The following is a 14,008-nucleotide window of genomic DNA, read 5'->3' as shown; positions in this document are numbered from 1 at the left end:
GAATTGCTATAATATACTCCTTTCCTTTAAAAACTTCAGAATTTAATCTTCATATCCCATAAAAGTTAGAAAACCATTCAAAATCACACTACCTATTTTAAATATACAAGTACATTCTGATTATTTGGTCAAACACTTCAAAATAAGAAATATTTGTTGAAAGGAAAGGCAAAAAACTTTTAAATTGTTATGGATATTCTAATATTAATATTTTTCTATTTGAGAAGTCTTTGTAATAGATTAAGTTGACTAACATGAAAACAGTAGTTTAAATACGAATTAGGAAAGAGATTTTTTTAAATGTGAACTTTTAGGCTATGCCATGCATATTAGAGATATTTATCTTGGATATTTTGTAGACAATCAAACCAAGAAACTCTCAGAAAGAGAGATTAGTATTGTATTAGACAGCATGAGGAACTGAATTGGGCAATTTCGTAGGAGGTGGATTATGAGTTTGAAAAGGAGAATAAAAGTACCCAGTAACAGTTTTGGCTGCTTGGACAAGTGCCTGGTGTATGTACTATGTCCCTAAATCTGTTCAGGGTCAAGAATTGAAGAGGCCTGACCAATACACAGCCCATCTTGTAAAACTACAGCCTGAAGCAAGTACTTCAAAAAAAGCATGACACTTTCTAAAGGTTATAAAGAGTAAATAAACCATCAAATTACTCCTCTTTTATTGTTTTTATAAAAACACTTAAATCCTTGTAGTCCTAAGGCAGCTAATAAAAAATAAACACTTTCAAGGTTCTATCTTGTATACTTTATTGAAGTTACAGATGGGATTTTCTTACCAAATTTAATATATATTTTCTCATTGACAATTTAATAAGAATTTTTATTAATAACTTTTGAAAGCTGCTTGAAGAATGAATAAAAATGAAAAGTTCAAATAAAATGTAAATAATAATTTTTAATAAAAAGCATGAAGTTAAATCAAAATCCTAATATAGTAGAAGCATATTATAATATTATCTTTCAGCAATGTGGAGAACACTCATTTTATCAGTTTTCCATGTAGTATAAGGATACAGATTTTACAAACCATTATAATTACAAAGGGGTATGATTTCACTCATAGCATAACTAATTTTAGGGGGCATTAAAATGCTGCTTAATGTTATTTACCACATATTATACCATTAATTACCCAGTTTCCTTCACAATTTCCCTAGCAAATCATTGTGGGTTTTTTTGTTTTGTTTTGTTTTAGCTGCGCCCCGCCAAAAGGTCAAAAGGCCAAAAATGAAGAGAAAAAAAGAGACAATAGAAATGGATCTACAAGGGGTCCAGATATTGGCGTTTATAAACACAGACTTGAAATAGATGAAACTAATATGCTCAAGAAATTATATGACAAAATCAATTTCAGCAGAGGAATGAAAGTTATAAAAGTAGAACCAAATGAAAATATTAGGACTGAAAATTTAAGAAGTGAAATTAAGAACTCAATAGATTGACTTAATCATCAGATTAGGTAAACTGAAGAGAAAATTCATTAACTGAAAGAAAAAAAAAATAACCAGACTGAAACATGGACAGAAAAAGAAAAAGTAGGAAAATATAGACAAAAAATCAATAATTATACAGAAGATTTGAACAAGACTGACAAAGTTGACCAAATTCACAGTCATAGTATACTGTACCCAAGAAATACATATTATTTTCAAGTTCATCTATGTTGGAATATTTACCAAACTTGATTATATGCTTGGCTAGAAAGAGAAGCTCCAAAAATATTAAGTGATTGAAATTATATAGAGCTTATAATCTGACATAGTAAAATTATGCTAAAAATCAATTTTTAAAAGTTAATAAAAAGTAAAATAAAACTCCCAAATATTTATAAATGAAGTAGTACACGTCTAAATAACGCATGGGTCAAAGAATAAATTACAATGAAAATTAGAAAGTAATCTGAACTGAATGATTAATGAAGATAAAGTCTACATAAATTTGTAGAATCCAGCTAAAGGCATGCTAAGAGAAAAGTTTAGAGCCTTAAATACTGTATATTAGAAAAGAAAAAAAGGTTAAAATTAATCAACTAAATACCATCTTCAAAAGTTCAAGACAGAAAAACAACAAATTAAAGTAAGGAAATAATAAAGATAAGAGCAGATAGTAATAAAACATAAAACAAATATGCAAGAGAATCATCAAAGTCAAAATTTAATTCCTTGAAAAGACTAACATAATTGATAAACCCTTAGAAAGACTGATCCAAAATTCCTACTCATTCATAATATCTCTGCATGAGTTACTTCTTCCATGAAGCTTCCCTCACTCCCCTTAGTTAAGTTAGGCATTTCCTTAGCCACACTCTCACAGTATATTCTGCAGTCCTTTATTATTACATGGTATTATAATCTCTAAAACCTGTCACAGTAAGTGCTCAGGAAACATTAAGTGAATGACCAAATATAGTTTTGCTTGTTTAATATCTCTCAAAAATAAAAAAAGAATCACATTAATTTGTACTATAGTATTTCTTGAATTTTCACTGTTTCAAAGTCCTAATTTCTTTTTACAAACTTTTTATTTTGAAATAATTTTAGATTTACAGAAGACTTGTGTAAAGATAGTAGAGTTCTTGTATACCCTTTACCCAGATTCCCTAATGTTAAAATCTTACATAAGTAGGATACACTTATCAAAGTTAAGAAAGTAACATTGTAACAATATTATTGATTAGACTACAAAGTTTATATATTTCACTAGTTTTTCCACCAATATCTGTTCCAGAATACAATATGGGATACCATGTTACATTTAATCATGTCTCCTTAGACTCCTCCAATCTGTGAGAGTTGCTCAGCCTTCTTGTTTTTCATGACCTTAATATTTTTGACAAGCATTGTTGAGCTATCTTGCAGAATATTCCACATATGGGGTTTGTCTGATATTTTCTCATGATTACACTAGGTTTCGGGGAAGAATACCACAGAGGTAAAGTTCCCTTCTCATCACATCATATCATGAGTACTTGATATTCACATGAATTATTGATACCACACAAATTCTTTCTGGGGATCTTAACATTAATCACTTAGTTAAGGTGGTATCTGGCAGGTTTCTCCACAGTAAACTTAACTATTTTTCCCTTATATTTTCTATCTGTTAGAGCTTAGTCCACAATCAAGGCAAGGGAAATTAAGCTCTACTTCCTAGAGGGAGGAGTATCAAACAATATGTAAACATGTATAAAACCACCACAGTAACTTACTAAATAATTTGGGAAAGATATTGTGTGACTATGCAACTATTCTGTTTCTCCTTAAAGTTTCATCCACTAATTTTAGCATTCATCAGTGGATCTTCCCTGCAGGAATTATTACTGTGATGTTCTAAGGGTGGTTTCTATTTCTCTGCTTCCTCCTACATTTATTAAATGGAATTAAAGATTTTTCCCGAAAAACAGCCAGCTCTACCCACCACCAGTCGCTCCCATCAGGAAACTTGCACAAGCCTCTTAGATAGCTTCATCCACCAGAGGGCAGACAGCAGAAGCAAAAAGAAGTACAATCCTGCAGCCTGTGGAACAAAAACCACATTCACAGAAAGGGAGACAAGATGAAAGGCAGAGGGCTATGTACCAGATGAAGGAACACGATAAAACCCCAGAAAAACAACTAAATGAAGTGGAGATAGGCAACCTTCCAGAAAAAGAATTCAGAATGATGATAGGGAAGATGATCCAGGACCTCGGAAAAAGAATGGAAGCAAAGATCGAGAAGATGCAAGAAATGTTTAACAAAGACCTATACGAATTAAAGAACAAACAAACAGAGATGAACAATACAATAACTAAAATGAAAATTATACTAGATGGAATCAATAGCAGAATAACTGAGGCAGAAAAATGGATAAGTGGGGACTTCCCTGGTGGTGCAGTGGTTAAGAATCCGCCTGCCAATGCAGGGGACACAGGTTCATGCCCTGGTCTGGGAAGACCCCACATGCCATGGAGCAACAGAGCCCGTGCGACACAACTACTGAGCCCGTGTGCCTAGGGCCCGTGCTCCACAACAAGAGAAGCCACCACAATGAGAAGCCTGCACACTGCAACGAAGAGTAGCCCTTGCTCACCGCAACTAGAGAAAGCCCGCATGCAGCAACGAAGACCAAATGCAACCAAAAATAAAATAAATAAACTTATTAAAAAAAAAAAAATAACGGATAAGTGACCTGGAAGACAGAATGGTGGAATTCACTGCTGCAGAACAGAATAAAGAAAAAAGAATGAAAAGAAATGAAGACAGCCTAAAAGACCTCTGGGACAACATTAAACACAACAAAATTTGCATTATAGGGGTCCCAAAAGGAGAAGAGAGAAAGAACCCGAGAAAATATTTGAAGATTACAGCCAAAAACTTCCCTAACATGGGAAAGGAAATAGCCACCCAAGTCCAGGAAGCGCAGAGAGTCCCATACAGGATAAACCCATGGAGAAACACCCTGAGACACATAGTAATCAAATTGGCAGAAATTAAAGACAATGAAAATTATTGAAAGCAGCAAGGGAAAAACGACAAATAACATACGGGAACTCCATTAGGATAACAGCTGATTTCTCAGCAGAAACTCTACAAGCCACAAGGGACAGGCATGATATACTTAAAGTGATGACAGGGAAGAACCTACAACCAAGGTTACTCTACCCGGCAAGGATCTCATTCAGATTCGATGGAGAGATCAAAAGCTTTACAGACAAGCAAAAGCTAAGAGAATTCAGCACCACCAAACCAGCTCTACAACAAATGCTAAAGGAACTCCTCTAAGTGGGAAACACAAGAGAAGAAAAGGACCTACAAAAACAAACCCAAAACAATTAAGAAAATGGTCATAGGAACATACATATCGATGATTACCTTAAACGTGAATGGATTAAATGCTCCAACCAAAAGACACAGGCTTGCTGAATGGATACAAAAACAAGACCCATATATATGCTGTCTACAAGAGACCCACTTCAGACCTAGGCACACATACAGACTGAAAGTGAGGGGATGGAAAAAGATATTCCATGCAAATGGAAATCAAAAGAAAGCTGGAGTAGCAATACTCATATCAGATAAAATAGACTTTAAAATAAAAAATGTTACAAGAGACAAGGAAAGACACTACATAATGATCAAGGGATCAATCCAAGAAGAAGATATAACAATTATAAATATATATGCACCCAACATAGGAGCACCTCGATACATAAGGCAACTGCTAACAGCTCTAAAAGAGGAAATCGACAGTAACACAATAATAGTGGGGGATTTTAACACCTCGCTTACACCAATGGACAGATCATCCAAACAGAAAATTAATAAGGAAACACAAGCTTTAAGTGACACAATAGACCAGATAGATTTAATTGATATTTATAGGACATTCCATCCAAAAACAGCAGATTACACTTTCTTCTCAAGTGCGCATGGAACATTCTCCAGGATAGATCACATCTTGGGTCACAAATCAAGCCTCAGTAAATTTAAGAAAATTGAAATCATATCAATCATCTTCTGACAACGCTATGAGATTAGAAATCAATTACAGGGAGAAAAACATAAAAAACACAAACACATTGAGGCTAAACAATACGTTACTAAATAACCAAGAGATAACTGAAGAAATCAAAGAGGAAATCAAAAAATACCTAGAGACAAATGACAATGAAAACACGACGATCCAAAACCTATAGGATGCAGCAAAAGCAGTTCTAAGAGGGAAGTTTATAGCTATAAAGAAATAAGAAAAGTCTCAAATAAACAATCTAACCTTACACCTAAAGGAATTAGAGAAAGAAGAACAAACAAAACCCAAAGTTAGCAGAAGGAAAGAAATCATAAAGATCACAGCAGAAATAAATGAAATAGAAACAAAGAAAACAATAGCAAAGATCAATAAAACTAAAAGCTGGTTCTTTGAGAAGATAAACAAAATTGATAAACCATTAGCCAGACTCATCAAGAAAAAGAGGGAGAGGACTCAAATCAATAACATTAGAAACGAAAAAGGTTAAGCTACAATGGACACTGCAGAAATACAAAGCGTTATAAGAGACTACTACAAGCAACTCTATGCCAATAAAATGGACAACCTAGAAGAAATGGACAAATTCTTGGAAAGGTACAATCTCCCAAGACTGAACCAGGAAGAAATAGAAAATATGAACAGACCAATTACCAGTAATGAAATTGAATCAGTAATATAAAAACTCCCAACAAACAAAAGTCCAGAACCAGATGGCCTCACAGGCAAATTCTACCAAACATTTATACAAGAGTTAACACCTATCCTTCTGAAACTATTCCAAAAAATTGCAGAGGAAGGAACATTTCCAAACTCATTCTATGAGGCCACCATCACCCTGATATCAAAATCAGACAAAGATACCACACAAAAAAGAAAATTACAGGCCAATATCACTGATGAACATAGATGCAAAACTCCTCAACAAAATACTAGCAAATCGAAGCCAACAGTACATTAAAAGGATCATACACCATGATCAAGTGGGATTTATCCCAGGGATGCAAGGATTTTTCAATATCCACAAATCAATCAGTGTGATACACCACATTAACAAATTGAAGAACAAAAACCTTATGATTATCTCAATAGATGCAGAAAAAGCTTTTGACAAAATTCAACATCCATTTAAGATTAAAAACTCTCCAGAAAGTGGGCATAGAGGGAATCTACCTAAACATAATAAAGGCTATATATGACAAACCCACAGCTAACATCATACTCAATGGTGAAAAGTTGAAAGCATTTCCTCTAAGATCAGTAACAAGACAAGGATGTTCACTCTCACCACTTTTATTCAACATAGTTTTGGAAGTACTAGCCACAGCAATCAAAGAAGAAAAAGAAATAAAAGGGATCCAAATTGGAAAAAAGAAGTAAAACTGCCACTGTTCGCAGATGACATGATACTATACGTAGAAAATCCTAAAGACACTACCAGAAAACTACTAGAGCTAATCAATGAATTTGGTAAAGTTGCAGGGTACAAAATTAATACACAGAAATCTGCTGCATTTCTATACACTAACAACAAAAGGTTAGAAAGGGAAATTGAGGAAACAATCCCATTTACCATAGCATCAAAAAGAATAAAATACAGGGACTTCCTTGGTGGTCCAGTGGTTAAGAATCCACCTTCCAATGCAAGGGATATGGGTTTGATCCCTGGTTTGTGAACTAAGATCCCACATGCTGCAGGCAAATAAGCCTGCATGCCACAACTACTGAGCATGCGTGCTCTAGAGCCCACGCGCCACAACTAGAGAGTCCATGTGCTACAACTACTAAGCCCACGTGCCACAACTAAAGAGAAGACCATGCACCGCAACAAAGAGCCTGTGCGCCGCAACAAAAGATCCCGCATGCTGCAATGAGGATCCCACATGCTGCAACTAAGACCCAATGCAGCCAAATAAATAAAATAAAATAAATTTTTTTAAAAGTATAAAATACCTAGGAAAAAACCAACCCAAGGAGACAAAAAACCTGTACTCCGAAAACTATAAGACACTGATGAAAGAAATCAAAGATGACACAAATGGGAAGATATACCATGTTCTTTGATTGGAAGAATCGATATTGTCAAAATGACTTTACTACACAAGGCAATCTACAGATTCAATGCAATCCCTATCAAATTACCAACGACATTTTTCACAGAACTAGAACAAAAAAATTTTAAATTTGTATGGAAACACAAAAGACCCCAAATAGCCAAAGCAATCTTGAGAAAGAAAAGCAGAGCTGGAGGAAATAGGCTCCCTGACTTCAGACTATACTATAAAGCTATAGTCATCAAAACAGTATGGTACTGGCACAAAACCAGAAATATAGATCAATGGAACAGGATAGAAAGACCAGAAGTAAACCCATGCACCTATGGTAAATTTACCTACAAAAAAGGAGGAAGAATATACAATGGAAAAAAGACAGTCACTTCAATAAGTGGTGCTGGGAAAACTGGACAGCTACATATAAAAGAATGAAATTAGAACACTCCCTAACACCATATACAAAAATAAACTCAAAATCGATTAAATACCTAAATGTAAAACCAGGTACTAGAAAACTTCTAGAGGAAAACATAGGCAGGACAGTCTTTGACATAAATTGCAGCAACATCTTTTTGGATCCGTCTCCTAGAGTAAAGGAAATAAAAACAAAAATAAACAAATGGGATCTAATTAAACTTAAAAGCTTTTGCACAACAAAAAAATCCATAAACAAAACAAAAGACAAGCTACAGAAGGGAAGAAAATATTTGCAAATGATGCAACTGATAAGGGATTAATCTCCAAAATATAAACAGCTCATACAGCTCAATATAAAAAAAAAAAAAACCCGATCAAAAAACTGGGTAGAAGATCTAAATAGACATTTCTCCAGAGAAGACATACAGATGGCCAAAAGGCACATGAAAAGATGTTCAACATCCCTAATTATTAGAGAAATGCAAATCAAAAACTACAATGAGGTATCACCTCACACCAGTCAGAATAGCCATCATCAAAAATTCTACAAATAATAAATGCTGGAGAGGGTGTGGAGAAAAGGAAATCCTCCTACACTGTTGGTAGGACTATAAATTATTACAGCCACTATGGAGAACAGTACGGAGGTTCCTTAAAAAACTAAAAATAGAGCTACCCTATGATTCTGCAATCCCACTCCTGGGCATATATCCGGAGAAAGCCATAATTCAGAAAGATAAATGCACCTCAGTGTTCATTGCTGCACTATTTACAATGGCCAAGACATGGAAGCAACTTAAATGTCCATCAACAGATGAATGGATAAAGAAGATGTGATATAGATATCAACATATAGATATACACACAATGGAATATTACTCAGCCATAAAAAGAATGAAATAATGCCATTTGCAGCAACATGGATGGACCTAGAGATTATCATACTAAGTGAAGTAAGTCAGAGAAAGACAAATATCAGATGATATCACTTATATGTGGAATCTTAAAAAATCATACTTACAAAACAGAAACAGACTCACAGACATAGAAAACAAATTTATGGCTACCAAAGGGGAAAGGTAGTGGGGAGGGATAAATTAGGAATTTGGGAGTAACATATACACACTACTGTATATAAAATAGGTAACCAACAAGGACCTACTGTATACCACAGGGAACTATACTCAATATTTTGTAATAACCTATGTGGGAAAAGAATCTGAAAAAGAATATATATATATATATATATATATATATATATATATATATATACACACACATATATATATATACTCACACACATACACATATATATATATATACATACACACACCTATAACTGAATCACTTTGCTGTACACCTGAACCTAACACACATTGTAAATCAACTATACTTCAATAAAAAAATAAATTAAAAAAGAAAGAAATCTAAAATGTTCGTACTGAGCTAAAATCAAGGTGTTGGCTGAGCTGTACACCTTCATGAAGTCTCTATGGGGGAACTCCTTGCCTCTTCCAGCTTCCACCTGCACACTTTGACTTGTGGCTTCTACCCTCCATCTTCAAAGCCAGCAGTATAACATCTTCAAATCTCTCTTTGACCACATCCTCTACTTCTGTCATCACATCTTTTGCTCTGATTCTGATTATTCTGCTTTCCTCTTATAAGAACCCTTGTGAACAAATTAGGCCCATCTGAATAATTCAGCATAATCCCTCCATCTCAAAATATGTAACTTTATCACATCTGTCCCTTTTGCCATGTTAGGTAACATATTTACAGGTTTTGAGAGTTAGAATGTGGACATCATTGGGGTGGCCATTATTCTGCCTATCTTAGTGGGTATATGGGTGTTCACTGTGAAATTCTTTCAACTGTTATGCATTTTTGAAATTTTCCTATTAAAATATGGATGAAAAATAAAATCCAGCAATATGGATAAAGTGTTGCCATTATGGTAAATGTGAAAATCATAACTGTCATTTTCCAATGAAAGGAGGAATTTCCCCCTTTTTAAGAATAAAGTTCTCCTTTCAGTGGGGAATGTTATTAAAAGTAGTATACATTCGGGACTTCCCTGGTGGTCCGGTGGTTAAGAATCCACCTTCCAGTACAGGGGACGTGGGTTTGATCCGTGGTTGGGGAACTAAGATCCCACATGCCACAGTGCAACTAAGCCCATCCACTGCAACTACTAAGCACGCGAGCCACAACTAGAGAGCCCTGCGTGCCACAACTACAGAGCGCATGCACTCTGGAGCCCGTGCACCACAACTAGGGAGAAGTCCAAGCGCCGCAACAAAGAGCCCATGCACCACAACGAAAGATCCCGCATGCCACGACAAAGATCCCTCATGCTGCAACTAAGACCCGATGCAGCCAAAAATAAAACTAAAATAAATAAATAAATATTAAGAAAACGTAGTATACATTCCTGCATTTGATTACTAAAAAACACTGTTCCTATTGTTACCCTGAAATTTTCCAGAAGATTTTTAAGGGAAGCTTATTTTTCAAGCAAGAAATATAAACAGACAAAAATATAATGTTTAAAACATAATAAAACAGAATATAAAGCTTTACATAGTTACCTAAACTTGCTTTACTTAGAAAAGATAACATCTTAAGCTAATTTTATAATAGTAGTTATTTTCAATGCTTATCTAAGATACCTTTTTTTAGCGGGATTTCTTCTTTGTTTAATAGAATTTTGTGATACTGATAGTAAGTAGCTTTATACACGATGAACATTGTGGTAATTAAATTTTCTTATTATGACAACAAATCTCAATATTTTTAAATCCTAGAACAGGGTTCTTATAATAAAATGTTGTTTCAGATCTCTTTTTCTCTCACTTATACCTTATTTTCAGGAAGTCAGCAAATTCTTTTGATTCTCCTTTCTGTCTCTTTTGTTCTATCTTCAGCTACACATAAGTCCTAGTGACCACATCCCTAGATCATTATTACAGTGTTTTAGAGTTTATTTTCTTCTTTTCAGAATCTTACCAACTCCAACCTATCTAATAGAGAGCTGACAACATACTCTGCAAATTCAGACCCATAGAATCTCAGAAATGAAATGCTTTTAAGGGTTTTTGTCCAATATAGATCTCCTGCTAAAACCAAACATCTTTTACAATTTTATACTAGATATCTCCTTTCTAAAAATCTCAAGGTTATCACTTCCAAAAATAAGGATATTTTATTATTTGAACTCAGAATACTTACTACATACACTTATTCTGTCACTTAATCATGTTACTTGTTTCATATTTAATCATTTCACTGGCACCCATCTTACAGCCGTAACAAAATTATAACCTCCTGAAAGAGCAGTTCTTTTTTTTATCAGCCATAGTATCCAACTGTAATGCTATCTATGCATTCCAAGGCACTCAGCACTAGCTGACTCACCAAATCTCTGTTTTATTTTTCACTTTAGTTTATAACTTCTTCTTTTCCATCTCCTGATGTTGACTAAATCTGACCTTTTCTCTTTTACTCCATTATCTGGGCTGTATTTCTTCTTTCTAAGTAAGAGGTTATTTCATTGTCTCTTTTTTTCCCCCTTAAGACAAAAAATTGGACAAAATCAAGTTCTCTGATTTAAAAAAGCATTTTAAAAAGAAACTTACCCTTCTCATACGTAATTCTTCTAATGCTTCCAGTAAACTTGTTTTGAAATCTAACAGCTGAATAGATAACAATGTCTCTGAAGAACTTTGAAGAGTGAAGACAGATGATGCTGACTCAGTCTTAAGATCATTCTCCATGTTAACGTTTATTTCCTGTAATATAAAAAGGTTTTGTTTTCTTTTGCAATTCAATTTATCTGCTGTTTTACAACTTATATTTCCAAAGGCTTTACAATGTCACATTTTCTTGTTTTTTGATACAATGCTTTAATAGTTCAATCAAGAGAGATATCATATGATGTAATATTTAGCTCTTCCTTGAAGCTGGAACTCAGCAATTTATTTCCTATGAAATAACAATGGAATACATTTCCTTAAATTGGTTGTGTAACAGACTCAAGATGTTACACAGAGAATCATTACCAATATCTTTAGTTTCCATTTTTAGGATAAAGCCAAAGGTCTTGACATTTTGCCTGAGCTTAGTTATCAGTCTTCCCTTTATGACCACTGCAGGGCAGAAATGGCCTTTAAGGGGCCATCAAGCCACTGCTCCAGGACCAGGGGTTGAGGTGAGGCAGGGTTACCCAATGCCAAGACTCTGTGTAGCGAAGCCTGTCGAGCTAGTGCCCCTTAAGGGAGATGCTAAGTTTCCAGCACCCAGCTCTAAGCTGGGACACTAAGAGTGAAACTGCCAGGATCACTTACAAAATCCCATTTTAACCCACTATATACTACCATTAACAGATTGGGAGTTAAGTGTGAAAGCCAGCTTAAAAATAACATTCCACAGAATTGAAAGGCTTTGGCTCTAATCTTGTAAGGTAGGGCCTTCTTTACAAGGTATGTCTGTTACCTGGGTAGAACTCGGCCGTTTGTCATTGCCCATAAGCAGTGTTAGCTTTGAAGGGCAGACCAGGCACCAAGTAGGAAACCCCAAACAAATAAAGTCCAAAAAGCAAACGATAAGACGAACTGGACACAGGATAGATACCAACCTCTAGAGCTGCTGGGTATTTCCTAAACTTTATAACATCTGCCTCGAATCTCTGTTACTTTGTAGGGGAAGTTGGTTTTTTATCTCTCACAGTTACCTGAGGGAAGAAGTGATTCATACATTAAATAATCCAAATTGCTTAAAAACCAAAAGGAAAAAATAAATCAAAAACACATCTTTCAAGAAATTGACCTGTTTTTCATGAGACTATTCTATATCATTCTATAGTTCTTGGCAGCAAAAAGTATCATTGGCAAAAATAATAACAGACAATTTATAGAAGAGAGACTTCAGCCTGGAAATTAAAATCTTGACTGTGTAACCTGGAGTAAACTGAAGTTCCCATTATCTTCTTCACAGGATGACTCAGTCAGACTTTTTTTTTTTCCAGCTGCACCGTGCAGCTTGCAGGATCTTAGTTCCCTGATCAGGGATCGAACCCGGGCCCTCGACAGTGAAAGCAAGGAGTCCCAACCACTGGACCACCAGGGAATTCCCCAGACTTTCTTTCAGACATGGCCAAAGGAGAAAGTGCTAAAAACTACTAAACTACAGTATTAAGAAGGGGGAGAGGGAGTAAATTTATAACCAATGTTATTACCCAAAATAGAAAAAGATTCATACATGCTCTCATGGGAAGTGACATGGGAATTCAGAAGCAGATAAGACTTTGAGAAGGCTAAAGGTAAAGCTGCCGGTGTTTTAGTTTATGTATTTTACAATGTTAGACATCGTGATCTAGGGCTCACACACATCTGGAATGGTCCCATTCATTATGGAGCTTACACAGTGCTTCTTTCTTATGCATGAGGGGTCTCTAAGCACAGTGGTCCAGAACAGTCTCTCTTGCCATCTTTTATAAGCAGGGACTAAACATACCAAAGCCAAACAACTCTGCTCATATTGTAAAGTCACCGTATTTTTAAAAACCCCTTCCAAATTACTGAGCATTAATTAATTAATCGAATTAATTGTCATGACAACAGTCCAGTGTTAAGATGTGACAATACCCCAACTTTTAAATGGAAGTGGTAGGCATAAATATGTCGAGTCTAAAGGTTTTGGGACTAAGACTGGAACTTATTTAAACTTTGCTGTGGCCCTTATACATCCCATTTTTCACTTAACCTGCTTTGCTTCATTCTTTGCACCCCAGAGGTAATCATTTCCCAAAGCTCTCCTTTGGGCCCTCCCTCCCTCCCCACTCCTGTCAGCTGTGGCCTGCCAGTCATAGGATGGTCCAAACTCAAGCTTCAACCAGCTGTGGGAGGGCTGCTAGTCCAGTGCCTCAATCTCACCATTTTATGCCCCTCCCACCATAACCCACACAGCAAAGCAAAACAACTTCTCTTCCCAAGTTAACTCTTTTCCAT

General features: G+C 35.3%; 1 protein-coding gene across 2 annotated transcripts in view; it reads right to left on the bottom strand.

Annotated features, from left to right (window-relative positions):
* The window catches only part of CCDC73 (coiled-coil domain containing 73), a 106,423-nt gene extending 92,776 nt beyond the window's left edge, over window positions 1-13,647 (bottom strand). For both annotated transcript variants that reach the window (XM_082343695.1, XM_082343694.1), the window contains exon 1: window positions 11,639-13,647. In XM_082343695.1, the coding sequence (XP_082199821.1) occupies window positions 11,639-11,776 (138 nt within the window). In that variant the 5' untranslated portion in view covers window positions 11,777-13,647. The remainder of the gene's footprint in view (window positions 1-11,638) is intronic.
* Window positions 13,648-14,008: the final 361 nt, after the last annotated feature.

The sequence above is a fragment of the Balaenoptera borealis genome, assembly GCF_965194805.1.
Source record: "Balaenoptera borealis genome assembly, chromosome: 11".
Taxonomy (NCBI): domain Eukaryota; kingdom Metazoa; phylum Chordata; class Mammalia; order Artiodactyla; family Balaenopteridae; genus Balaenoptera; species Balaenoptera borealis.
This window is presented reverse-complemented; position numbering and strand designations above follow the sequence as displayed.